At 53.0% G+C, this 27,741-nt stretch overlaps 1 protein-coding gene and 1 long non-coding RNA gene across 6 annotated transcripts; one reads left to right on the top strand and one right to left on the bottom strand.

Annotated features, from left to right (window-relative positions):
* Nucleotides 1-3,165: 3,165 nt before the first annotated feature.
* RAB15 (RAB15, member RAS oncogene family) lies at nt 3,166-27,232 on the top strand. 5 transcript variants are annotated; one of them, XM_058739334.1, is made up of 8 exons: nt 3,193-3,721; nt 16,246-16,388; nt 20,814-20,874; nt 21,636-21,696; nt 22,198-22,275; nt 22,949-23,038; nt 24,254-24,319; nt 24,504-27,232. In XM_058739334.1, the coding sequence occupies exons 2-8, from the start codon at nt 16,268-16,270 to the stop codon at nt 24,660-24,662; spliced, it is 636 nt and encodes a 211-aa protein (XP_058595317.1). In that variant the 5' UTR covers nt 3,193-3,721; nt 16,246-16,267; the 3' UTR covers nt 24,663-27,232. The 5 variants fall into 5 exon arrangements, with proteins under 5 accessions (XP_058595319.1, XP_058595317.1, XP_058595318.1 ...); XM_058739336.1 differs by lacking the exon at nt 22,198-22,275 and having other exon boundaries at nt 3,166-3,721; XM_058739335.1 differs by lacking the exon at nt 16,246-16,388 and having other exon boundaries at nt 3,490-3,721.
* Nucleotides 12,735-24,594, bottom strand: LOC131517358 (uncharacterized). The gene is made up of 2 exons (XR_009264548.1): nt 24,483-24,594; nt 12,735-13,189 (listed from the first exon to the last, which is right to left on the bottom strand). It is a non-coding gene; the product is annotated as an uncharacterized LOC131517358 (long non-coding RNA).
* Nucleotides 27,233-27,741: the final 509 nt, after the last annotated feature.

Genomic DNA, 27,741 nt, shown 5'->3' with positions numbered 1-27,741 from the left:
CATCACTTATGTCACCCAAAGTTGGAAACGTGTGTGAGTCTGGAAGATGCATAGGGTTGTGCTAACCAGGAGTCTCACGGTCCAGGTGTGTTGGCCTCAGCAGTGGGCTGCCTACTGGTACATCTCTCCAGTTATTCATCCGTTGCTATGGCAGATCCCACAGTGGTGCCCCTTCTGGCTGTTCAGGGAGCATGCTCAGTGTGATTGGGTTGGGGGTGGCAGGAAGCAGGGGCAGGCACTTGTCTCTTTGGTAAAAGAATGAGTATCACATAACTGAGGCACTGATTCTTTTTTTTTTTTTTTTTAATGTTTTTATTTTTATTTTTGAAGGAGGGAGAGAGACCATGACCGGGGGAGGAGCAGAGCGAGAGGGAGACATAGAATTTGAAGCAGGCTCCAGGCTCTAAGCTGTCAGCACAGAGCCCCGATTCAGGGCTCAAACTCACAAACTGTGAGATCATGACCTGAGCTGAAGTCAGACGCTTAACCGACTGAGCCACCCAGGCGCCCCCTGAGAGACTGATTCTTGAAGGCTTCCTGTGGGAGAGACATCCAGCAACCATTCCTCAAATGTCTCCCAGTTCTACTGAAATCTGTCCCAGTGCAAGTTGACCTCAACTGGGGAGGATGCCCGCATGTCCCACTGAGTGCTGAGGTAAGAAGGTGGAATTAGGTGTTTCATTTATAAAGTCCCTGGTTAAAGCAAACTTTGTTGTCTTCAGTAGTTTGTATGGTTATTTTGCTAATGTTGTCCTAAAATTTCAGCCCTTCAATCTCACAAAGTGTGTGAAACACACTCACATGCACACACACACACAAAGAGAGAGATGTGTTTTTTTTCAATATATAAAATTTATTGTCAAATTGGTTTCCATACAACACCCAGTGCTCATCCCAAAAGGTGCCCTCCTCAATACCCATCACCCACCCTCCCCTCCCTCCCACCCCCCATCAACCCTCAGTTTGTTCTCAGTTTTTAAGAGTCTCTTATGCTTTGGCTCTCTCCCACTCTAACCTCTTTTTTTTTTTTTTTCCTTCCCCTCCTCCATGGGTTTCTGTTAAGTTTCTCAGGATCCACATAAGAGTGAAACTGTATGGTATCTGTCTTTCTCTGTATGGCTTATTTCACTTAGCATCACACTCTCCAGTTCCATCCACGTTGCTACAAAGGGCCATATTTCGTTCTTTCTCATTGCCACGTAGTACTCCATTGTGTATATAAACCACAATTTCTTTATCCATTCATCAGTTGATGGACATTTAGGCTCTTTCCATTATTTGGCTATTGTTGAGAGTGCTGCTATAAACATTGGGGTACAAGTGCCCCTATGCATCAGTACTCCTGTATCCCTTGGGTAAATTCCTAGCAGTGCTATTGCTGGGTCATAGGGTAGGTCTATTTTTAATTTTCTGAGGAACCTCCACACTGTTTTCCAGAGTGGCTGCACCAGTTTGCATTCCCACCAACAGTGCAAGAGGGGTCCCGTTTCTCCACATCCTCTCCAGCAGAGAGATGTATTTTTGAAAGTAGCTGAGCCAGGATGTGATTGGACAATCCAGATGTCTAGCAGCTTGGACTTCTGGATGATTCCTTTTTTCTTTTTTCTTTCTTTCTTTCTTTCTTTTTACTCAATGTAAGCTACTGAATTTGAGGTCAACCAGGCATAATGAAATATCCTCTTTTTTTTTTTTTTTTTTTTTAATGAGTATGAGTATTTATTTCCCTACATTCATTCAGGAAACCTCATTCCCTTTCCCATCTTGCCTAAGAAAAGCCATTTTCTTCAAAGTGGAGTTTCTTCTTGCACTAGGAACTTACCTCAGGTTGCATCTTCTTTCCTGTTTGGTGGACAGAAGCAAGCAGAGAGCCACTAATGGTCCCACTAAGCAGGTCTGTGGAGAGTATCTACCATTACGATGCCAATCAGTGGGAAGGCAGCTCAAGTGCCCAGCATATCATGTATGCATAAGGAAAACATTACGGTGTGGTTTTGTCCCTCAGCATTTATTGAGTACTGTCAAGTGCTGAGCTAAGTCCTTTCCACACATTATTTCGTCTTTCCAACAATCCTGTGAAGATATCCCTATTTTACCGATGAGGAAACTGAGGCACAGAGGGGTACAGTAACATGTGCAGGGTTGCAGACAGTGAGTGGCAGATCTGTGGCTGGAACCCAAGTGAGCCCAACTCCAGAGCCCCCAGCATGCACCTGAAACCCAGCGTAAACCCAGTGAAGAGAAATACACCTGGAAATCTTAATGGAATTCACAGGGTCTATTTTCTTAACTTTTAATGTCAACAAAGTAGCTATCAGGTTCAGGAGTTTTTCCTCTGCATTATAAATTTAGACACATTGCCTGAAATACAATTCTTGAAGTGAAGAAGATGGCTTTCCTTGACCTATTTCTGAAAAATACATTCTCTATCCAATACTCAAACACACACCTTTCATCATTTTTTAAAGACCTAATGGGTTGGGCTTGTTCACCCCTAATACCCTTTCTTAGGAATACACAATTTTGTAGACTCCAGAAAACATGTATTTGCCTCTTTCCGGCGCTAACACTTTCAGTGGTAGTAAATCGGTCTTGAAAGAGGCCCATTCATTCTTTGGTGCCGTTGGTATACACCAGCAGAAATATTTAGTGGTCTGAAATGATGGATTGGCGTCCTGAACACGTTACCCTAAGCAGCTTAAACCCAAAACAGATACTTTTGCCTGTACGAAGGATTGTGCATTCGGAAATGTTTTTATGATCATCTATCTTCTCTTCCTAGTGAAGAAGGTCAGCAGAAATTTTTACTCGTTTAAATTAAAACTGGGGTGAGGGATTGGGGGCGGGAGGGCACAATCACACAGGGTTACGGGGAAGCCAGATGTCAGACACAGAATTCTGGCAACACGGTCGAGTGTTCCTGGAGACGGTGCCTTCAAGAAGACGGGTGTTTGAATGCAGACCCTGATCGAGGCCTTCAGACCCGGGGCGAGCCCAAGTGGGGACCAACTCTGCTCCCCCCTCCCCCGACCCGGGAAGGGGTGGGGTACCGGGGCGGGGTTAGCGGGGCCAGATTCGGGATGGGATTTGGGGAGAAGTGATGATACTCGGAAGCCGAGTTTGGTAGAGGTGGGCTGGGTGGGAGCTCACCCCAACTCCCGCATTTAGAACAGCCGCACTGTTCCCCTCGGGTCCCACTGTTTACCGTGGGTGGGAGGGGGCTGGGCTGCAGCCCCGGCCGCGCACCCTCCGGCGGAGGAGCGCGCCCGCCTCGCCCCCGCCCGCCCCCGCCCGCCCCAGCCGCGGGGTCGCCGCGCTCCGGCGCGCGCTCCCCGCCCCCTCTCCCGGGACGCGGGCGGCGACGGCGGCGCAGGGGAAGGGGCGGGCGGGGGCCGCCGTCGTTCTCTCCTCCCACCCGCGCTCCCGCCGCGCAGCGCTCCCCGGCCCGGAGCGAGCGGGCGAGGCCGGCGCGGGGGCCGGCCCGGCTTCCTCCTCGCCGCCCGCGGCCGTCCCCGGGCGGGCGCGCGCCGCGATGGCAGCGGCCGAGCGGGGCTGAGCCCGCCGCCCGCCCGCAGCCCCCGGCCCGCGCCGGCCCCAGCCATGGCGAAGCAGTACGATGTGCTGTTCCGGTTGCTGCTGATCGGGGACTCCGGGGTGGGCAAGACCTGCCTGCTGTGCCGCTTCACCGACAACGAGTTCCACTCCTCGCACATCTCCACCATCGGTAAGGGGCGGTGGCCGGAGTGGGGGAGGCCACCCTCCCCACCGCCGCCGCTGGGCCGGGCGGCCCCCTGCCCCAGCCCGGGAGAACTGGCCGCCTCCCCGGCTAGAGGCGTTGGCGCGGGAGGCCAGGACCAGGGGAGAGACCCCGGTGAAGGGCCACCGCCTGGGGACTTGAGCCTCGGGTCCTGGAGGTGAGGGCGTCCCTGCTGTTGCCCGTGATTAGGGATAGGTTCTCCAGCCTTGCGCTAGGGAGCCTTCTCATCGGAGCCGAGACCACCGGGGCGAGTGTAGGCCTGGGGACCCCGAGCTGGGGCAGCGAGAATCGCAGCCACTGAAATGACTTCCCCACACCCGCAGGTGGAGAGGGGGAGGGGAAGTAAAGCCTGTGCTCCGGAAGAGGGGTTCAGGGTGGGGAGCCGCGTCACTGAGTCACTGGGTACCCTCCGTTCAGGGGCGACCCAATGTGGAGCCTGGCGGGGAAGACAGGAGGAAGGGAGGGGCCAAAGGGATTGAGTTTCCAGAGCACAGTTGTGAAGGTAAGCCACAAGGTGTTCGTTCGGTGAGCGTGTTTGCGTGTGGAAGGGGCACTTTTTAGCCAGCTCCAGAAAAACGTTTGGATGAAGATATGTTTTGAAGGAGGCCGAGGAGGAGAAGAATGTCAGGATTACTGGTCCACACCTGGGGATCACATGGCTGGCAGGACCCACCTTACAGTACATCTCTGATCTGGCAGTGCCAGATCCTGTGCTTAGAGGGACAAGACCTGGTGGCTTCCCAGAGACGACTGTTCTGGGAGGGAGGGAGTGGCCTCCCCTCTGAGGGAGTTTCTGCGCCTTGGGCCTTGAGGGGCCTCTCCCCTGGGAGGTCTGAGTTGAGGCAATTCCACCACAGCTAGTAGCTTTCCCCCCTTCCGTGGGAGAGGGCCCCAGCACTCAGCTCTCACTTGAAGCTTCCACCCTGACCCTCCCAACACACGTTCCTTGCCGGGAGAGAGGAGGGAGCAGGTAGAGCCAGGAGGCACAGAGCCTGTGGTGAAGAGGCCGGCTTTGTTGTCACATGGACCTGGAGACCTCACTTTGGGACAATGTGACCTTGAATACCACTTAAGCTTCTGAGCTTGGTGCTTCTTATCTGTAGAATGGGAGTGATAATGGTCCCTACCTCCTGAGGTGTTGTAAGGGTTGAATGAGATCATGTTTGTAAGAGCACTTAGCACAAACTTGGACACAGGTGATGCTAGGTGTTACTGTTGTCATTGTCCTTGAGCTCACAGGGTCTCATCCTCTCTTTGCTTCACTATCTTCAAGGGACCTAGGGTGAGGGAACAGATAACATCCTTCTTTCTCAGGGGGCTGTGAGGCAGGCTCCTAAGAGTTCTGGAGCGTGGGCTGGGCCACTGCTGGGATGAGAGATATCTCCGAGGGATGGGCGGGGTACTGGAAGCCAAGGGAGGGCTGCATGCCTCTAGGGAAGGCTCAGGGCAGAGGAGGCATTGGGGAAAGGCCTGGGAGTGAGCAAGGGAGGGGCTGAGGAACCTGATGGGATATGGGGACAGGTTGCAGGCTTGGGGACAAAAGGCAGGAGGTTAGCACTTAAAGAAACTTCCCGTGGCTATTTTTTAGATGGAGTTGGTGCCAGGAGCTGCTGAGCTATTTCAGAGGGCTGTGGGCTGCTGGGGGGCGGTCCCCAGACTTTGCCTGATGAGCAGTAGTTTGCACCCTGTGTCCTGGCCACATTTCAAGTCCTAGGAGTGGCCTATGTTTTTCCCTGGAGCACTTTATTCACCCACCCCATTCAGAAGCTCTTGGGCTCCTGCTCAGTGTTGTTAGGGGAGCTAGCCTTCCCTAGGAGACGTGTCCCCCTTTCCCACAGACACGTGGGAAATGAGGGAACTGATGTTTCAGAAGGTGACCCTTCTGAGGCTTATGTTTTCCTTAAGTCCCTTGCCCCCACATGGCTAATCAGCAGCCCTTCTCATGTCTCTTCCACCTCGTCTTCTCCCTTCTTAGACACCTCCTTCCTGCTAGATAGACAAATGCGCAGTTTCCCCACACAGGTCACAGGGACTTGCTCAGAGTCCCCCTGGGGCCAACCACTTTGGAGGCAGAGATGAATCAGCAAACCGAGTGGGAGTCTCTCTGTGGCACACTCCCCACGCCACCTCCTCAAGGCCCTTGGTGTATTGACCTAAAACCCGAGCAGGTTCTCTCTTTGCTTCTGAGGGTTGGGTCTACCTTTTGCCAGGATGCAGTGGACTGTTTAGGAGTTTGGATTCCCTGGAAAAGAAAGAAACCTGTCTTTCTTCACACCAGTCTTTTAAAATCTGCCCACTGGGCATTCTTTTTGAAGCTAACCTAGGCACTTGTGAGATTCTACATCGTCTTGGGCATGTTTTTTCAGCATTAACTAAGACTTAGGGAGAGAGTTGGATGGTCAAGAAAAGCTTTCCCTTCAGTGATACAGAAAGTTTCCCATGGAGTTGGAAAGGGCAGCCAGGAGACAAATTAAGGAGCCAAGAAAATGGGTACTACCAAATCATATTCAGTAATTTGTCCATTCAGAAAAAATGCGTGTGTCCTGTAGCTGGGATCAGTGCTGGAGGCTCCAAGGTGAAGAATACACATCATCACTTCTCTCCCACTACTCCTTGTCTGAGACACATTCTCATACCATGCTGGACCTTGATCTAGGCACCTTTCCCAGAGCTACTTTTGTGAATGGGGAAAATGAGGCATTTCACCAATTATTGCCAAGACAGAGTTCAGATTCTTGGATCATGTGGATATCACCTAGGCTGGCACTTTTGCGATTTACTGTTTATGCCATTTACTGTCAGCCTGACTGACATTCCAGAGAAGGGCCTGCCAGGGAGCAGTGAAGAGACCTCCCAGGGAGGCCCTTCTTCTTTCTAGTCAGCAGGTGGCCTTGAGCTGGATGTGTGCCCCGAGCAAGCCTTTCCCTTTCCCGTGCAGCTGTGCCCACCCAGATGGGGGTCGTGTACCAGTGCACAGCTGATGCCTTAATGTCCTCTACTGTGTCCTCACCTGTTAAACTAATTAATTAAGGATTCACTACAAAGCACCATGCCAGGCATTTTAGAGACCTGTTCAGTCCACCTTTTCCTGCCCACAGAAGCCCGGAACCTAGCTGGGGAGACAGCACACAGGCAAAAAGAGGTCTGGCCACAATGAAATCTGGAAGCACTTGGTGAAGCACTCGTCAAATGTCAGGGATCAGTTATGATCATTGTTACTGTTAACCAAGGTCTTGCGGGCATTATCAGCAACTAAATATCGATGCGAGGGTACAGGAGACAGGCAGTGGCTGGTGAGGGGACCGTGAGTGCTACCGCTATTACAGAGGTGCTAGAGGAGGCCAGATGAAGAGGCCCTGCTTGACTAGAAGCTGCAGGGAAGGCTCTAGAAGGAGGGAGGCTGAGGCCAGCCCTTGCAGCGTGGGCTGCTTTTCAGTTCCTGGAGAGGAAGGAGCAGATGGAGTAGAGACGACAGAGGTGGGAATTCAGTGGGTGTTCATGGGATTCTGGGCAGTCTGGCTGGAACCGAAGGGAATTTTTAGGGGAAGAGTGAGAACATTCCTCCGTTTATCTTCCTGTCTCCCAGACCATACTTTAAGTGCCTTGAAGGTGAAACCAAATCTCATTCCTCTTTATTTTCGTGGTCCTAGTACAGGGCCAGACTGGAACTTTGTAAATGTTGAATGAATGGATGAATGAGGGCAGAGAGTACTGAGGGCCTGGCTGAGGAGGTGGGGCTTGGGCCTTCACAGTGGCAGAGGTGTCTGAGCCAGGGAATGACAGGGTGAAAAGGGCCCTCGGGATACTGGCTGGGAGAGAGAGTTGAGACCTGCAGCAAGGAAACCAGTCAGGGGCGGTGGTGGGTGGTGCCAGCGAGGGGCCCTCCCAGCTCCTTCTCTCTGCCAGACTCCCTTCCTGTGACACTCCTGCCAAACCGCACACCATCTCCTGCCCTCCTTTCCCTCCAGGAGTGGAGAGTCCTTTGAACCAGTCAACTGGCAACTTCTGAAAGGGCCTCATGTGGTCGGTGCTGCCCACCCAGGCAGGGAGCCGTTATCATCTCCTACATGACACCTACGTGTGGTGGGGCCCTTGGGTTCCTTTCTGCATTGGTGGCCGGGAGTGCCGTGTAAGCCACTAATCAAGCTGAAGGGGCGGGCCTTCTGTTTGGTTTTCCGCCTCCCACCCTTGGTCTTCCCCAAGTACATGGGTCACATGGCCTCTGGACCTTTTTGTTTTAAAGGCCACCTGGGTTCCAAGGTGGCTGCCCCGTGATTTTCCAGTTTGACTGGTTGAACCACCCACCGCTGTGGCCTCTGGGCTGATTCCTCAGGCGGGCTTGACTGCTGCAGGATCCCCTTTCTTGGAAGTTCGGTTTGAACTGGCTTGGGCTGCCTGGGGCCAGGGCTGTGGGTGACTGAAGGGGAGGGAGAGGGCTGGGGAAGACATGGGGTGGGGGGGGCGGTGCAGGGGCATGGAACCTAACAAACATGGGACAGTTGCTTGGGCACTCAGGGGTCCCCACACCACAAGGAGCCTGGACCTGTAGGGACCGGGGAGGGCCGGGGTGCGTCTGTGTGCCTCACTGCAGGGAGGGCAGGAAGGGGAGAGCAGCCCAGGGCCGAACAAAGAACTCTGACAGGCATAAGCGTCCCCATGGCCTTGCTAGGTTCTGCCACCTTCAGACACTTATTCCACATCTTTTTCCTTAGTCTCCACATCTGTGAATTGAAGAGAGTAACACAATCTTTCTTAAAGGTCATTGTGAAGATTACAGAGGCTAATGGATCTAAAGCACTTGGCAGAGCCTACAATAAAATGGTGGCTGATTATATGATTATTACCATTATTATTATTATTATTTGTTATTCCTAGCTCATGAGAAAGTTGTCAAGATTAATATGCTGCCAGTAATGTGCTTTGAGGCCATCCTCTTTGCCACTCACGCATTCAGGGGTTTGGGCACTGTTGACTGAACATGAGGTGCCTGTGAGGGGCTGGGGATACAGCAGTGAACAAACAGGAGACAGGGCCTCGGCTCATTCCCTGGGGTCACAGGAGTAGGCTCTGGGTTTCATCGCTACTTCCATGCCAGCCCCCCACCCCCCCACCCCTTGCCCCAGCAGCTCCAGGCTCTGGGAAGGAAGAGTGAGTTGGTGAGGAAGGAGGTGGGGAGGTGGGGAGGTCAGGAGACAGGTGGCCTGAGAGGACAGCAGAAGGGCTCTGCCTCAAGGCTTGGGCCTCTGCCTGGTATCACCCTGCCTCAGGCCCCCATTCCACACACCCCGTCCCCCAAGAATGTGATCCCCGAGAACAGCTCTGAAACCCTCAGAGGCTTTCCTTTTAGCTGCTCTGCACATCTGTGCCACCTTGCCGGCTCTGCAGAACCACCCCCAGCTTTGAGGGCCCTGGTTCCTGCCCCCTCCCCCTCCTCCTCTTCTCCTCCATCCTCCCCCGCTCCCCAGACAGCTTGGTGATGAGCTGTGTAGCATGAAAGTCGATATTTGGCCATTACCCTTCTATCCTGATTGCCAGTTCTTCTCAGAGTGCCTTCTTCTGTAATCTAATATTTGTGCCTGTTTCCCTGTAAAACTGCCAATTTTCTGCACAGGCCTCTGACCTCTTGTTGGCTCTCCTGCCTGGGCAGTGTGCTTTGTCGGGGGTGGGAGGCACAAAGCTTCCTGGACGTTTAATTCCTCCCACTGAGGAGGAGAGGATTAACCATCAGCCTCCTGTTTTACAACAGGGGAAACTGAGGCCCCGAGAAAAGCGATGGCCCACATCTTGAGTGCAGGCCGCCCAGACTTGAAACACCTCTTCTGCAGTTGGCTTATCCCAGAAGACCCTTGCACAGCCCGCCAAGGGTTGGCTGTCTCCAGTGAGCCAGACCTGTGCCTCCCCCACCCACCGAGGGCTCCGGGATGGAACCATGTTCATGCCCCTGCTGTTGGCCAAGTCTGCCTCCTTGACGTGACCCTCTGGGGAACTGTCAGGGGTGAGGATTGAGGAGTCTGGCTGGGGGACCTTTGAGAGTGAGATCTAAGGGTTGCCCTCACATTACTATTTTGATAATAGATTTCCTGAGAACTGTGACTGGGGCCCCATAATCTACAGAGAAGGCTGACAGTTGGCTTCCAAATGTGGGTTGTTCCCTGATTGCTTTGCCCTGATTAAAACTTGTTCTCGCTGATCTTATCTCCTGGAATGTACCGAACTTCATTCATTCACTCATTTATTTACTCACCCACACGTTCATTTTTTTCTCTCCTGTATTCAGTTTTGTTGACTAATATGTATTATTATATCTGCTTTCTGCCAGGCAATGAGAATATGAAATGAATAAGATGCTGTGCTGCCCTCTGGGAGCTCAGAGTACAGACAGTTGGGAAGTCAGGCATCCAAACAGACAAGCAGTATGCAAAAGCCATGTCAAAATGCTTTGGAATCACAGGTGATAAATTCCTCCTGAGTTGGTTGGTAAAGGCTTCACAGAAGAAGTGACATTTGAGTGGTTTCTTCAAGACTAAGTAGGGTTCCCCAGGGGGCCAGGGGTGGGGGAGGAGGTGCTGTGGAAAACACCTCACGTGGGGCTTCTACTCTTCTGCCTGGCTGAGCTCACTGGTGGTGGCCAGACCATGATCGTACCAACTTCAGTTCCACCACATCCTTGCTAGGAGTTTCCTTCGCTGGCTCTGTGTGAAGGCAGACACATCTGGAGGCCTTGGCCCCTATAAGATGTTTGCTCCTGAGGCTCCCAGCCCCCGTTTTTTTCTCTGGGAACCTTCTGCTGCCCGTCAGCATGGCCCTGCCTAGGAAGAGGCTCAGGAGGGCGGAGGGGTGAGTGCTCAGTAGCCTGGCAGATATTGGCTACCTCAGCTGTGCCCACTGACCATTCAGCAGCAGGCTCTGGGAGGCAAGGCCAGGTCAGGGGTCTGCCAGAGGGGAGCAGGACAGGGTTGGCTGGAGCACACAGCTCATGTCACAGAGGCCCTATGTAGGTTTGTGCACATGGCAGCGGGAAGGGCAAGGGCTAGGGAACTGCTGTGTCTCGAGCACCTGCTCAGTGCCCCTACCATGTGCACAGGAGCAGTGGACTTTACACACATGAGCCATTCAGTATAGAGATCTCATCATAAAGTGGGGTGAGGAGTCCCCAAGTTGGCCTTGTTAGCGTTTGAGAAGTTTCTTGGTACATTCTTCAGGGAGCAAGGATCCTATGTGCATGTGCACACAGGTGTACATATGAGGCTGGGTCCCCATGAGATCCCAGAGCAGGGAACGGCCTTGCTGTGTTTCCCCCTTTATAACAAAGGAAATAATGGTGGGGCTCCCTCTTCATTTTCTCTTCTGAGGAACTTCTATTTTGACTGAAGTGTGTTCCTGCCTGAGGGGTATTTGCTGTTGCACCTGCCTGGGGCCCCCGGTCCCTCAGATCTCTGTTGTGTTGGTCTCTTGTCACACAGGGGTCAGCTCAAATGTCACTTGCTTTAAAAGGTCTTCACTGAGGAGCACCTGGGTGGCTCAGTCGGTTAAACATCTGACTTCGGTTCAGGTCATGATCTCACAGTCTGAGTTTGAGCCCCGCGTCGGGCTCTGTACTAATAGCTCGGAGCCTGGAGCCTGCTTGGGATTCTGCGTCCCCCTCTCTCTCTGCCCTTCCCCCACTCACACTCTGTCTCTCTTTCTCTCCCTCTCAAAAAGTAAATAAACATTAAAAAAAAAAAAAAAGGTCTTCACTGACCAGCCAATCTAAAGCAGCCTGCACATGGGTCTCCTCACTCTGTGCTCCATTATTCTGCTCCTGCCTCTTAACATCACTCTGAAAGTATTTAAATTTTTTTTTTTTCAACGTTTTTTATTTTTATTTTTTTATTTTTGGGACAGAGAGAGACAGAGCATGAACGGGGGAGGGGCAGAGAGAGAGGGAGACACAGAATCGGAAACAGGCTCCAGGCTCCGAGCCATCGGCCCAGAGCCTGACGCGGGGCTCGAACTCACGGACCGCGAGATCGTGACCTGGCTGAAGTCGGACGCTTAACCGACTGCGCCACCCAGGCGCCCCTGAAAGTATTTATTAGTTGGCTTCCTTATTATCTGTTCTTCCTCCCTAGAATAGAAGCTTCCTGAAGACAAGGATTTATCTGTATCATTCACTGCTGTGTCTTCTAGTACCTAGCTCCTGGCACATAGTAGGCATTCAAAAGCCGTTTGTTTGAGTGAATGCATAAATGAATGCATGCATGCATTTTCTTCCGGAGGGAAGTTGTAAGTAGTATTGGTGTCTTGGGACTCATACAATGGGAAACTCACTATGCTGCATGTGTGTCTGGGACTGAGAGAAGAGGGGGAGAATTCTGCAAGGGGTGAGCTGCTTCCAGCAGCACCTAGCTTTTCCGCTCAGATACGTGCCCTGGGGGGGAGCTCAGACATAGCAGGGAGCAAGGAAGCGTGAGGGGGGTCCTCCTTGGTGAATACAGAGACGAGAGATTGGGATCTTCGACTGAGGTCAGTATTGCCTGTCACTCAGAGTCACTGGGGGTGTCAAATGGCTGCTGGAGCGACCTTCCAGGGCCATCTCACTGCTGGGGGCTCTGGAATAGAGAGTTCCTAGGGCTCAGGCACTGGGAACATGCATCCCTTCCCAGCCTTGTGGGACCCTGTGTTCGACTGGGAAGCACTTCTACACGATGACGGCCCCTGGGGTTCTGGGCCCTGGGTTTCCGAAGATTGGTCCTTCAAGATTTGGTGTGAAGGTGGTAGCCTTTAGAGTTGTTCTGGTCCCCATACCACCTCCGATTACATTGAGGGAGTGTGTGTGTGTGTGTGTGTGTGTGTGTGTGCACGTTTGTTCATGTCTTTGAAAAGAAAGGAGGGATAGAGTATCATTCTAAAATCTGCAGACTTTCTTGCAGGTGGCATCTGAATCAGAGCCACTGACTCAATGTCCTGGAGGTTAAAACATGGCCTTGGAGTTAGAGGATCAGGATTCTGACTGCCAAAGACCAGGGCTGCCTCTTTTATTTCTGCTTCCCATCCCTCCCAGAGTAAGACAGTGCAAATGCTGAGTAATGCATTTGCCCAGAGAGCCTGGTGCACCTCCCCAGGATGAGGCCAGCATGAGGGACCATCAGTCTGCAATTGGGTAAGAGGAGGAAGTCAGGTGGTGGCGTGTGGTCCAGCAGACAGCGAGGCTGTGTCCCTAGAGGGAAGGAAGGAGAACGCAGCAAGTGGCAGGTTTGGGGCAAAGATGCTCTCCCCACTCCCCTCACCCACCTGGTGTGACATTGGTGTGCCAAGAGCCTTTGTCTTGACTCTTCTCTTGAGATTTGTCTCTTAGGTCACCTTCTGTATCATTCTCCCCATTTGTCCCCTTACGTGTCACTCAGGGGGAAGATGGCATCATTGGTCTCTTGCTATTACGGGTCTTCTCTGTTGCTGAGAGAAGGGGGTTTTCAGATGGGGATTATTCTGATGCCTTGTCTGGAGTGGCAAAGTCAGGCAGCCATCACCCCCTTCCCCCCCCCCCCCCCCCGCAGGGTCTGCCTTTCCCTAAAGCTTGTTTTGGGGTTGTTCAGGGTGACCTCTTTGGAGGTGACCTCCTGCCACAACCCCGTGAGCTCCACATGTCCAGCACATGCTGGTTTCCTGTCGAGGAGGGGCTGGGGGCCTTCCTGAGCCTTGGGCTTGGTAACTGGAGCCACCCTGGCTCCAGGGATTGGGTGTCTGCCTTGGGTTTCAGGTGTATTAAGTTGTTCCTGTTGTGGCATCTCATTGCTAATGAAAAGGCTCAAGTCACGCTGCGGGTCTTTTGGGCTGTGGTTGATCACAGTGATAACATTTGGCATCCAGAAGCGCCTTATTTCCACTTGAAACATGTGGCCCTTGGCAGGCAGGTAGGCTGGCACCTGATGTTAACCCATGAGGTACTGGCCTGCCACACGCACACCTCCTGACTTTGCCAGAATTTAGGTGGTAGGCAGACTCGGGAGCCATCCGGGCTCCGTGGTGGGTGGCATTTTCTCTTTTTGTTGGAACACTGTGGCTTAGTGCTGGCCTCTTGTCCCACCTCCTGCCCCACTCTCCTTCCTCTCCCAACATGAGCCCAGAGCTCCTTCTGTTCCCCACACTGTGCCCCTGGGCTCCATGCTCTCCTCATTCCCTAGGGAACTGATAGCTTCTACAGCTAACATTCATAAAACTCTATGGGTCAGGCCCTGTGTTACTGGCTTTACACCTTCTCTCACAATAATCACAGAAACTCTCTGACACGAGGGATTGTCATTCCCGTTTTGCAGGTGAAGAAACAGCATAGAGAGATTAAGAAGCTTTCCTGAGAACACACAGGTAATGAGTGGGAAAGGCAGGATCGGAACCAAACTCTGACCACACCAGTGTATTCTGACTGACCACGCCCCTGTTCCTCCCTTCCTCCGAGCTTCCCAGCGCTCTCTTTGGAGGCAGGTGGTTATGGGAAGGAGTGTTCTTTCCCCTGAATGTGCCCCGTTCCCTTCTTTCCACAGTCTTCATGGCCCCTTACTGCTAGACCGAGGGGGCAGTAAGCTCGCCGCCCCCGGTCTAGCAGTTCACCACCCATGGTGAACCATCTCCCCTGTCCTGTCCCTCAGTCCTATCCCAGCCCCCAGTACTCAGAGGCCAGCTTTGCCCCTCCTCCTGTTCTCTGACAGCAGCCCTGTCACTGTGCTCCAGGGCTCCGGGTGTGGCCTGACAGCCTCTGAGGGTTGCTGCTGGAGAAGCAGAGGCTGTTCAGACAGGGACACAGCAGGAAGAGGCAGAGGCCATCGATGTAGTGAGGGCAACACTGTCCACGGTCCTAGGCGGCAGTCGCTTAGCTGAGGAGCTTTTCTTGCCAATGTCCGTGACGCATGCACATGGCAGGACACACGTCCCTGCTCTTGAGCCACAGGCACCCATCCTCCTCATGCTCCCTGGGGCAGGAGGATGCCACTCATGGAATTACTACTTTATGTCCGGCACTCTGCTGGAGTGGAGGCAGAGAGATTTTAAAAACAAACAATTTATTGTCAAATGCAGAATATACTGTCTTCCCCTTAGGTACTTTGCATCTAGTTGGGGCTGGAAGACAAAAAATAAGCAGCAACAAGCACGGAATTTGGGGGGCGTTTTCCTCCCGGCCCTATTGTTGAAACATCTTGCCTGCTTGCCTTGGGGGCAGGGGCGCTTTCAGGCTTCGCTAGGAAAGGGGGATGTGCCCTGAGGGTTCCCGTCGGCTGGAAGGCGGGGTCTGTGCCAGGATCCAGCACCCCAGCCCCCACTCTGGCCAGTGTGCTCTGTCTCGAGGCATCTCTGCTTCTCTGCACATCTGCCTCGTGTTCCTCTAGTTGCCAACTGACCAATCCTATCTGCACCATCTGGAGGGGGCTGGTTTGATCGGCTTAGCCAGATTCCCTTGTCACTGTTGGCCAGGTCACCTTGGGGGTCACCAGCAAGCCCACCGATGGGCCTCCTTTGGTCAGACACCCACCTCTGGTCCGGTTAGGAACAGCTTGTCCACAGAGAGCACACTGCACCCAGCCCTGCGTCCCTGCAGAGGCTTTGGGCTGGGCGGTTCTGGCCGGAAAGGGATGCTGGGTGTGGCAGCCACCACGACTGGCATCTCTGAGATGCTGAATAAGAATGATGAGCTTCACCTCGTGCTTTAGGCACTTGGTTGGCAGAGGGCCCCCATCTCCCTGACTTTCTCGTCCGGGGCTCCCGGTGTTCCCAAGAACATCTGCCGGAGCTGCGTGGAGGCGGTGTGCTTGTTTCTTCACACTACAGCGTTCCCTGGGCCTGGGAAAGGAAGCCAGCTCTCCTGTAGGGACAGTGATGTGGCACCGTGCAGGGTGATGCATCTGGGCGTAGCGCAGTCCTCAACCACGTCAAGGAACAGGGGTGTCCTGAAAATAGGTTTGGGCGGGCTTGCTCCACGAGTGCCCAGGGCCTCACTTCTAGATGCCTCATAATAGAACAGATATGGGGGGCATGCCAGGGTGTGACAGAAAAGGCAGTACGATTCTGCAGCCACTGGTCAAGGGAGCAGTGGGTGGGTGTTAGGAGGCCAGTTTTCCAGTTCTGGCTCAGCCACAGGGTGTGGGAGCATGAGGACGCTATGTGGCTACTCTGTGCCCGTGGTAGTAATCACTGCTCTTACCTGCCTCTCAGGGCCGGCACAAGAATTAAGGGCTCTGGATTCCCTAGGTAATGGGTGTGCAACGATCATAAGTGTCATTATGAGCCTTGGGTGTGGCTCTGCCTAGAGATGGACTAGACAGTGGTTGTCAAACTTTAGTGTGTCTAAAATTTAGCAGGTCTGGGTGCACCTGGAGAATTGCATTTCTGATAAGCTCCCTGATGATGTTGATGCCGCTGGCCCCTGGATTAGCAAGGGCAATGGGGTAGTAAGGGACTAGACCATGTAACCGTTTCCACACCAAAGGCTCTCTGGGTTTGTTTTCCTGGCTGCTCTCCAGGAAGCTGTTATTCTGCAGAGGGATGAGAGAACGACCTCCTACTATGCGCACGACCTCCTACTATGTGCACGTGCTTCACATCCACTGCCTAATTCGTATCCCACAACAGCTCTTAGGAGGCCAGTGGTATTGTCATTCTACAGGTAAGAAAACTGAAGCTCAGAGAAATAGAAAGTTGCCCAAAGTCACACAGCCAGTGCCAGAATCAGGATTTAGACCCAAGTCTTTCTGATTCCAACACTAGTGGATAGCTCTTTCACTATATCGTAGCTCAAACTTTCCTCTAAAAATCACCCATTACCCAGTTAAAAATATACGTTTCCGGGCCTTGCTCTCTGAGTCCCATTCAGTGGGTCTAGACAAGTCAAGGTAGCGGCATTTTAAAAAAAAAAAAACAAGGGGCGCCTGGGTGGCGCAGTCGGTTAAGCGTCCGACTTCAGCCAGGTCACGATCTCGCGGTCCGTGAGTTCGAGCCCCGCGTCAGGCTCTGGGCTGATGGCTCAGAGCCTGGAGCCTGTTTCCGATTCTGTGTCTCCCTCTCTCTCTGCCCCTTCCCCGTTCATGCTCTGTCTCTCTCTGTCCCAAAAATAAATAAAAAACGTTGAAAAAAAAATTTAAAAAAAAAAAAACAAAAAAACAAAAAAAACACCCCAGGTGATTCTAAGGCTGAGCACCTGCAAAGCACACCTGGAGAATGGGAGAACACCCGTGCTGCCTCACCTGACCCTTCAGGTGCAAAGTGTTAGTCCAAATCTCAAACTTCAGGATGTGTGAGAACACCTGGAGAGCTTGTTGAACTACAGATTCGAGGGCCCCCACCCACAGAGTTTCTGATTCCACAGATCTGAGGTGGAACTCAAGAATTTGCATTTTCCAAGTCCCAGCTGATGCTGATGCTACGGGTCTGGGGACCACACCTTGAGAACCACTGTCTAGAAGCCGGCTTTCGAAAGTGTGATCCATGGGCCAATAGCATCGGCCTCACTTGGAAGTTTAATCCAGCATCTCGGGCCTCACCTCACAGCTACCGAATCAGAGTCTGCATTTTAACACAATCCCCACGTGATCTGCGTGCACCTTAGAGTTTGAGACGTGCTGCCCTAGAGGACCCGGAATGAGGACACACAGGGGATGGAGGTGGATGGAGAGTATTTCTCCTCCACATAGAGTTTGGAGATCAGCAAAGAGGGGCCAAACTGTTAGGATGAGCACCCAGAGGGGGCTGATGAGGAGCTGAGAGGCGAGGCTTGGGAAGGACAGAGGACTCTTTCCCCAAGGAAGATAGAACAGAGGCACACTCTGAAGAAATGAGGTAGGCCTCAGGAATGGCTTCATAAGGCAGCATTCATCTTGCCCCGGGAGAGTGGAGAAGAAGTTCTGTGGAGTGCATGGCACCAAGGAGGGGGGTCTAGGGGGCTGAAGCCTTCCGCGAAGGGACGGTGGCTGCCAAGCAAGTGATGGGTGAACCCACCTCCGTATAAACGGGTGCCGAGCAGCTATGAGGGCCCCGCTAAGGTGGGAAAGCAGAGGTCTGTGAGTGACCCAACAAAGCGAGTGGTTTGAGTGCCCCGCAGTGCTCAGCAGCAGAGAAAACCAGTAGCCCCCCGGGGGTGGAGGGGCCACGCATGGGCACCGTCATGGCAGGCCAGGGGATGATTGGAGGGTGGACACAGTGGGAGGTCCAGGCTATGGGACCAGAGAGAGTAGAAAGAATAAATTCCACTAGAAGATCACTGAGCAGTTCATCTTCTTTAAATTAAAAAAATAAAAAGGGGGCGGGTGGGTGAGTGAGGAAGATCCCTCAAAAGGACTAGACTTCCTGTTTCTTCCTTAGTGCATATGAATAGCCAAAATTGAAGCATTTCGCTTCTCTGAACTCCACAAATCTTACTGGGTGGTCAGGAGGACCTAGGTTGTGAGACGATGGGGGTAGGGATGCTGTGGGCCCCCAGCACTCCTCAGCCTCGGTCCCTGGCCATGCAGCTAAGAAGTGAGGGAAGCTGGAGAAGGAATCCAAGCCCAGGGCTCACTCCCAGGATAGCTGCGTCTTCGTGTCAGTGCTGCCTCTTCTAACAGCTGCTCACATTCTCACACAGTGTCCTCCTGCCCGGCTGAGCCGGGGACCCACAGCTCAAGGACCTACAGAGAAACCAGTACGGTACAGTTAAGTCCTCTGTGTTTAGTCAGTACACAACTCTCGTTCCCCGAGAAGAGTGCTAGGGGTAGTCAGGGCTCTGACATCAAACAGGCCTGCCAATTTCTACCAACTGCTGTGCTGACCTTGGGCTATTTATCTTACCTCTCCGGGCCTTTGTTTCCTTTCCACTAAGCTCTGTAAGGTTAGAGACCATTTGTCTTTTTTTTTTACCACTCTGTCTGCACCTAGCACTGTGCAGGGCAAGGGCACATAGTAAGTTCCCTTCTCTCTCCCTCTCTGCTACCTTGTGACCACTTTGCACAAGGCACTGTCCTTGGCCAGGCTTGCTGGGCTAGCATGAGCTGGTTTGATTGTAAAATGAACAAAATTGCCCGTCCTCCTGCGAAGCAGGCACTACACCATGAAAGAACAAGAATTTCCTGATTCCCTTCCATGCCAGGGATGGCGAGAAGCAAATTCTTGACAACTGTTTGTCTGGGGAGGTGTGGCATGCCACTGCCCCCACCGAGGCCAGGTGCCCTCCACCCTCGCTTTCTCAGCACACTTGGAAGAATGGCTGCCAGACATTGCCCATTTGGAAAAGTACAGCTCAATAGATATGAATCAGCTTGGGCAGGCGGAAAATGATTCACGTCTGACCAACTTGATTCAGTTTGGGCTGTCCATTCTGGATCTTTTTCTCCCCTCTAGTTAAATGATGATTGGCCTCGATGGTGAGAGGGAAGGGCCTGAATGTAATCTGCCTGTGTTCGTGGAAGCCTGGGGACAGGCTGGAGGAGGGGAGAAACATTCCCATTGGTTAAGAAGTAATGCTGAGGGGGAATAGCGGCGGTGTTGGGGACTCTGGTACCTCTCGGGTCTTTGGGGCTGTGTCTTTGGGGACTGCTGTCCCTCTGGAACTCTGCCTTTACCGTGTTCTCCATCGGAAAACTGGCTAATGGTGCCCATTCCTGACCTGTCTCCAGGGAGCACACAAAGACTTAAGCTTAATTAACCTACTAGATACAGCTCTTGAATCACCGGGCACAGTTAGGGCTTGGAAGAAGCATGGTGATAAAAACGTCTCCCTCATCCCTGTCATCTCTCAGACTCAAGCCTGTGTGCTGGTGCTGCTGACTCCTGCAAGTGTCCCCAAATGTTTCTGCCTTGGGCTGGTTTGCCAAATGCCTTGTTTCCTGTGTCTTGTGGCAGCTTAGCTCCTCAAGCCCTTGGGCAGATGAGCCTGAGAACCCTGTTTGTCCTCCCCTCCCTCCCCCAGTGACATGCTGTGGCACTGCCTCTTCCCCTGGTCACTGGTAGTCATTTACAAGCACCCATTATGGATCAGGACTGTACCAGGTTATGATGATAACTGTAGTCAATTGAATAGCTGCCAGGTGCCAGGCACCGTGTCTCATCTGGTCTTCTCAGCCACCTTCTGAGATGACTGGGAATGTCGCTATTTTACTGATGAGGAAATGGAGGCTCAGAGAAGAAAGGTGTCCAAAGTCATAGCTATGAGTTAAGTGGCCAGAGTCAGGATTCAAGCTCAGGCCTGACTTCAAAGCCCATGCTCCTTCTAAATAAAGAAGTAAACAACAATGCCTCCTCCAGTAAGTGGGGCTAGTCAACAACAGATCCACCAGGCCTTGGTGGGACTTTGCTAGGTGCCGAGGGCTGTATACACAGTCCTCTGTCTCCAGGGTCTGTATGCCTTCCCCACATTTGTGACAGCGCCACATTCCCTCCTGGTTATTAATAAGCAGAGAGGGGCACCTGGGTGGCTCAGTAGGTTAAGCATCCGACTTCAGCTCAGGTCATGATCTTGAGGTTCATGGGTTCAAGCCCGGCATCGAGCTCTGTGCTGACAACTCAGGACCTGGAGCTTGCTTCGGATTCTGTGTCTCCCTTTCTCTCTCTCTGCCCCTCCCCTGTTCATGCTCTCTCTCTCTCTCTCTCTCTCAAAAATAAAGATTAAAAAAATTAGGCAGAGGAAGAAAAAAAAATAAGAGGCAAATTAGGTGGGTTGCTATTCCTAGGCATTAGAGTTCCAGGGAGGATAAGTAAATACCTGCAGTTCTCTCCAGAAGGATAAATAGGAAGACTTCATACTGAGGAGAGCGAGACACATTTGGGGGCTGAGCGAGGCAGCGATGGAGTGGACTCCCCCAGACTCACTCTGCCTCCTCCTGCACTGCCTCACCCCTTTACCCATGGCAACTCTCATGTCAAGGAGGAAGGGAAGCTCCATTCAAAGCCCTGGATACTTTCTCAGGGTCAATTTTTGGTTCAGGAAGTCCCTCCTCATTTCATGCCACCTTTCTGCCAAATTAAGCCATAGGAAATCCCTTCCGGTGTGAGTGCCCTGGGCCTTTACCATTCAGGTCTCAGTGGTACCCTTCGTAACTTCCTTGCTCTCTTCCTTTCCCAGGCGTGGATTTTAAGATGAAGACCATAGAGGTAGATGGCATCAAAGTGCGGATACAGATTTGGTGAGTTGAGTAGGGGGAGGAGATGCGGGAGGAGAGCCCCAGGCTTCCACTGCCATGTGTAGAAATCCCAAGGCTGCATCTGGGATAACTGGCCACCTCTTCTGTGGAGAGAAGCAGATGTCTCAAAGCCCATCTCTTGCTCCTAGGAGCCTTAATCTCTTTTTCTTAAGAAACCTTATGAGATTGGCCACAAGTCACCAAGGGGCAGGAATTAGAAGGAATTGGCAAACTAACCAGTGTGGCTTTGTTTTCCACAAAGGCTTTGCCCTTGGGCCATGCTGCAGTGTGGTAGGAGGGAGGGCTACCTGGGACCCTGGGGAGAGAGCTCCATCTAGCATGGTGCAGTTCCCACCAGTAGCCACAGGGGGCCGCTGTGGCTCTCTGGCCTGACGCTCCTGCAAGCCTGGCCTTTGCCAGTCTTTGGAGCTGCCTCCAGGTTGAGAAGGGTACATGTGTCCACCCTGTCTGAACACAACGGCCAAATTCTACAGAGTTGTCCAAGGCCCAGTTATGTTTGACGCTCCTGGCGTAGCTGTAGTTGACAAGACCCCATCAGCCCTGTCAGCACCAGATAATCAGGCCTCTCTCCCGCAGGGTCAGATATGCTCAGACCCCCTTGGGGATCCAAGCTCCTCTGATACTTCACCCTGTAGCTCCCCAGTTTTTCCTGCAAGGGCACAGGGTCTCCCAGCTCCTGTTCCTCCCTTCCCCCTCTGGTTCCATGGTCCCTGCTCCTCTGAGGGACTGGCTTTCTACTACAGGGACACAGCGGGGCAGGAGAGATATCAGACCATCACAAAGCAGTACTATCGACGGGCCCAGGTGAGCCACCATTTTCAGGGTTTGGAGGTGGGACGCTGCCATCCACACTCCCCACTCTGGGTGTTTGAGATATTTATGTCACTGACTCCCAAAATAGGGCCCTCAGATCGCCTGCTGGCAAGGGCAGTCTCAGGCAGTCTTGCGATTATTCATTGATCATTTATTCAATTATTAGTTATTCTCTGACCACACACTACAGGCAAGTCCCCCACCGTCATCCCCAGCTTCCACCCTCCACCCTGGGCCAAAGACCCCAGTCAGGATATTTGGTTCCTTCCCACCTCAGAGAGTTCCGTGATAGGCCTAGGGTGCAATAGCTTTGGGGGTATGAGAGAGAAGGAGAAGTTTCTGGGTGCTGAGGGATCCTCAGTATGCTAAGCAGGGAGAAGGGAGAGTGGGACCCAGCATTTAAGGTACCACACCTGCTTCTGGCCCCATGACTGTGCACGGTCTCTGTGTGCATCTACCTCCCCCATTTCTCTCTCCTTCTCTCTCTCTCAGGGGATATTTTTAGTCTACGACATTAGCAGCGAGCGCTCTTACCAGCACATCATGAAGTGGGTCAGTGATGTGGATGAGGTAGGAGATGCTGCCTCATCGTTGGGGGCGGGGGAGGGGCACCTCAGAGGGGAAGGCAGAGCGAGGGCCAGATGGGAAGGGCCGAGGCTCTCGGGGTTGGTGAGCAAACACCCCCAGGAAACCTTGCCTTCCACGGCCCTGGATGAAGACCTCTGGGTGAGTAAGACATGGGGAAGGAGCCCAAGCTGCCATGCCATCCATGCTCTGTGCCCAGCCAGGACTCCATGGCTGTTTCGTCCTTGGAAATGAGTTAGGCCAAAGCCTACCCTGTGACCAGCTTCCTTCCTGAAATCGTGAGACTGGGGTTCTAGTCCTGGCTCTGGAGCCTCGGGCAAGCCATTTGAACTCTGAGTCCCCAGTTCTTCATCAGTAGAATGAGGGGCTGGACTTAAGTGCAATGCCCTTGCCAGTTCAGATACCAGTTGTCCAACTCCAGGAAGCACCAGTAGTAGTCACAGTGCCTCCTACTCTAAGCTGTCCCCATAACAGCCCTCCGGGACCCCCGGGGTCGGCCGTGGCACTTGGGGAAGCCTTGCACCTGCACCCCATCAGCCTGCTCTGTCCCTAGGGCTCTTCAGCTTGGTGCTGGTATAGAGGCCAAGAGACTGTAGGGTGGGGAGATAGGAGGGAAAGGCAGCACTCACTGGCAGTTCTGCTTGTCCTTTGTCCCTAGTATGCACCGGAAGGTGTCCAGAAGATCCTCATAGGGAATAAGGCCGATGAAGAGCAGAAGCGGCAGGTGGGAAGAGAGCAAGGGCAGCAGGTAAGTGGAGCGAGCTGGCCGAACCCATCCCTTGGGTCTTCTGCCGCCTTCCGGGGCCAGTCCTGAGGGCTGGGACCCAAGATTCTGTCCCTGTCATCAGGCACCCTGGCACTTTCCAAAGTTCCCTAAGGCACTAGGGGAGTTGCCATCCTTGAGAATTTGCTTTCTGCCCTTCAGGACTGATTTGGGGTCCACCCTGAAACAAAGACCATCCAAAAACAAAGACTGTCCACCTCTAAGTGCCCCAGAGCAGGATTACCCTCTGCTAAAGAGATCATCCCAATGTTCATGGTGAGGAAGGGCTTCAGGTCGCTGGCTTCTCCAGCAGCATCCAGGCATGGCTACCATGCATCCCACCCCATCCTTCTATTGGAAAGGCATCCCACCCCGTCCTTCTATTGGAAAAGAGTAGGAAGGAAAATGAGGGAATGCAGGGCCCACGGTCAGAGAGAAGCCATGGGGCAGAGAGGTCAGGAAGGTGGTGCCAAGGGAGACCGCCCTCCCAGAGCACAGAAGGATGGATACCACGGAGACAAGAGTCATCTACCCGCTCCAAGGGCCTCCAGAGCTTTTCTCTCCCTCTTTGCGTCCATAGCGCTTAAGAGAAAATGGATCTTTTGGTATGCAAAAATAACACGTGGTCATTGAAAAATCTGAAAGTAGAAGCAAATCCTCCTAGAGCAGTATTTATCGAACACTGTATGCGTGGCCAGCGCTAAGCAAGTGCTTTGAGACGCATGACCCCTTTTAGTCATTCCGTGACTTTGGTTGAGAGACACCCTCTCCCCTCTTTAGCAGATGGCAGAGCTGGGCTTAGAGATATATTTGTCCACAGTCGTACAGCTGCTGAGTGGCAGCGCTGGTGTCTAAGTCTGGGTCTGTTTGATCCCAAAGCCCGTGTTTTTTATTAATTTGACATCTTGCCCAAGATTTTGATATATTTATCTCCTGATGTATGAGCTGTGTGCACCGGGGGCAGGGGTGTGTCTGCATGGAGGTGGGTGGGGAGTGCAGGAGGGTGTTTATGGAACGTCTCCATGCTCTGCTAGCCTGTGTCTTAGAAGGAGCTCCCGGTTGGTCTGAGAAGCGACCTACTGTGAGAAATTGTCACGACACAGCAGGGGCTATGAGGGCAATGGCAGAAGTATGTGCCAGGTGCTGTGGGCACCTCCCTTCCCTTACTGACTCCCTTTCAGGAATGTTCTTTTCTTGCAGCTGGCTAAAGAGTACGGCATGGACTTCTATGAAACAAGTGCCTGCACCAACCTCAACATTAAAGAGGTGAGCGCTCCGAAGCCCAGCTACCCTGCCTCTTGGGCTGAGTCCAGTAGAGTGGGGAGACGAGAGGAGGCAGCGGACAGGACGGGAGCCCGGGTCAGAGGAGCCCCCGCCCCTGGGACAGTTACAGGGCTGCCTGGGGAAGAGGAGGAGGAGCCCGACTAACCTGTGACCCTTGGTTTCCCAGTCTTTCACGCGGTTGACAGAGCTGGTGCTGCAGGCCCACAGGAAGGAGCTGGATGGTCTCCGGACACGTGCCAGCAATGAGTTGGCATTGGCCGAGCTGGAGGAGGATGAGGGCAAACCTGAGGGCCCAGCGAACTCTTCCAAAACCTGCTGGTGCTGAGGGTCCTGCGTGGAGCAGCCGCCAATCCCCCTCCCCTCAGGAGGCCTGTGGCAGACAGGGAGTCCGGGCTTTGCCCTGCTTCTCCTCTCACTCGGGTGACCCTGTGGAATACCAGTAGCTGCTACTCCCCTGCCTGGCCCTGAGAGCAGCCCCGCTGTCATCTTTGAGCAGCCTCTGCCCCCAGCCCCTCCAGCCTGGAGTGGCTCCCTTCAGCCTGTTTCCCTGCCACGGGCCTGCTATGAGCCCCCAGTACGCTACGGGCACTGTCTCACCGCCCCGAGCTCCCCGGACAGTGGCCCAGTCTGGAGTAAGGCCACTTTAAGGCCCCTTCTTTCTCAGTGCATCTTGCCTTCTCTCTGCTTTTTCTCTCTTCCTCCCACTTCTCTTTCTTGTCCCCTTCCCCTCCAGTGTGTTTTGTATCAAAGCCCCTCACACCTCTTTCCCTGTATGTCCTCCTGTGTGGCTGCTGGTGCAGCTTCTTTCTTTCCTTTCTCCCTAACCCTGTCCAAGGGAATGGACTCAGGCTCATGGGGATGTTCCATATTCTTCTTCTGGGAGAACCCCCCTGCTTTGTGAAGGGGCCAAAGCCTACAGGGTACTTCTTCCTATCTTCCCTCCCCACCGTCGCTTCTCATGCCATGGGCCTGCCTCACCAATGGTCTGGGGAAATGTACATCAAGGCAGGAAGGAGACACCAACCTGGTGGTCCTCAAGACTGGGGCTGTCCCACCTTTCCCTGCCTGCCCCCCCGCCCCCCAGCTTGGGCCTTGCTTGGCCGCCTGCCCACCTGCCTCTTGGGGGAAGTGAGCTCAGAGGCAGGTGCTTCAGAGAAGAAAACAAAATGTTGTGGGGAGGCAGGGATAAAAAGTCACCTCCGTTCTCTACCTCCCGTGCCCCTTGTACGCAGTTTCTCCCCACCTGGGCTCCTGAATTTAAAGACATGCACCAAGGCCTCAGGGCACTGCAGGGGCAAGGAAAGCGGGGGGCCAGCGATATTGACAAGCAAACCACACACCCCCAGAAAGAGGAGTGCCTGGAGATGAAGGTCTAGCCCCTATATATCTATCAGGTTAAAGCAAGGGGGAGGAGGCCAGAGACGGCATTGTGCACACCAGAGGGGAATATGGCAGGAGCAGGGCTCCCTGGGCCCCGGCTTCCCTTTCTGTGTAAGAAGGGCCTTTCCCCGCAACCCCCTGGCAAGTAAGAGGGGACATAACCACCCAACCCAGCCTTCAGCTCTCAAGGTTTTGCTGAGACTCAAAGTCTGTGGGAGAAGAGCTGTGACTTCATGGGGAGAGAGAAAGAAGGCCCTGGGTAGAAATGCTTGGTGCTGTTCTCTTCAGCCTTCCAGACAAAGTGCTCATCTTGCCCCTCTAGCTCCTGGAACAGGAGCCACTGGCACTGTGGCTACAGGAGGAGGGAAGTGGACTCCCTCCTCCAGAGCTCTTCATTCAGGAAGAAGTTCCTTTAACCCCACATGGCCCAAGAGTGGCTTGAAGGAGGTGCTTTAAAGAAGGAACAAGTCAGTTAGCAGCCCTAGTAGGGTTCCTCCCCACCTTCCCGAGGAGGAGGCTCATTCTTAAGCTACATATTAGCAGCATCACATGGCTAGGGCTGGAGCTAAGACAACACTGAACATTCATCAACTAAGGACCAAAGTTCAGGGCACACACAGGTGAAGGATTAAGAGCCCCACTTCCTTATTCCTCCCCCACCCCCCCAAAAAAAAAAAAAAGTGGGGAAGACATGACCAAACCTTTCCTTCTGACTCTTATCAGAGTAGGAGAGGGTAGCTCAGGATGTAGGGACAGGGATAGGTTAACCGTAGTGGAAGGAAAAGGAGGGCAGGAATAGTTATAAATTGTTAGCTGATGAGAAATTTAGATAAAGACTCTTTAGGATGAAGTCCTGACTATGGCTGGGATGCTTTCTTGAGGACTGACTCCTCAGGTGTTAGACACAGCATCACACTGGGGGCAGGGAGATGGTTATGCCAACCCACAGTGTGCCCTCTGCCAGGGACTTCAGGGCACTGGCTCCAACCTGGATCAGTATTGCAGCTTTCCCTGAGGATCAGGAAGAGCACCATTGCCTTTCTCTCTTAGCCCCCTTGGGACAGAGGGACTATATTTTTACTGTACCCTAGGGGTTCTGGAAGGGAAAGCATAGGGTGGAGATTCTATGAACTGATGAGCCCCATCCCCAAGGGCCACAGCTGGGGAGAGGTATGGGAGCCAGAGGGTTGAACTTTTAGGGTGCAGCTATGCTCACAAGGAATTGGAGTCGGCATCTCACCCCTAAACTTCTCCAGTCCAAGAGGTGGCCTGGGATCTGGCATTAGGCCCAGAGTTTTGCACAGGTACTTCTGCCTGTTTACTTACCACCTCTGCATCTGCTGTCTTGAGATTCAGCCCAGCCCCAGGCATTTCCACCTGCTCCAGAGCCCCCACCATCTCCCTGTGACGGGTGAACTTTGTGTACTGTGTCTCAGAACCAATATATGACTTGTGAGCAGGGTTCATCTATTTTAAACACAGATGTTTACAAAATAAAGAATATTTCAAACCAGAGGTATGGCTGCCTGTTTGAGCCCCCGGGAGTAGTTTTCACCTGACCCTGTCAGATAAGAGGGAGAGGGAGAGGCAGTGCCAGTAAAAGAGGCTCCAGAACCGTATAAAGCAACAGTAGTAGAATGACAATGGAAGCAGCAGACCGTCATCTTCCTTATTGTACCTTTCCTGATGCCACCTGCCGGGGAGCCCAGCCATACCCGCGATGCTCTCTAGTGGGCCTACAGTGCAGAAATAAGATTGAGTCACTGGGAGGATGCTGAATATCTATGTCTGAAGGAGCCTTTAAAGCCAAGAACGTTCTCCTCTGTCTGGGATGGACAGGAACAAGTCTTCCTGAAGGCATGAGGAGGGATTAAGTAATCTTTCAGAAGTTTGTCCTAGTCCTGTGATTGGATACTCCAAGGAAGCAAGGCAGACTGTGATCTTGGGGACCTGGGGGTGCCAAATACTATACTTTGGGGCACACAACTGATGGAAGAGGTAGAAAATGGGAGTCAGGATACAAT

This window comes from Neofelis nebulosa, chromosome 7 (genome assembly GCF_028018385.1).
Source record: "Neofelis nebulosa isolate mNeoNeb1 chromosome 7, mNeoNeb1.pri, whole genome shotgun sequence".
NCBI classification, from domain to species: domain Eukaryota; kingdom Metazoa; phylum Chordata; class Mammalia; order Carnivora; family Felidae; genus Neofelis; species Neofelis nebulosa.
This window is presented reverse-complemented; position numbering and strand designations above follow the sequence as displayed.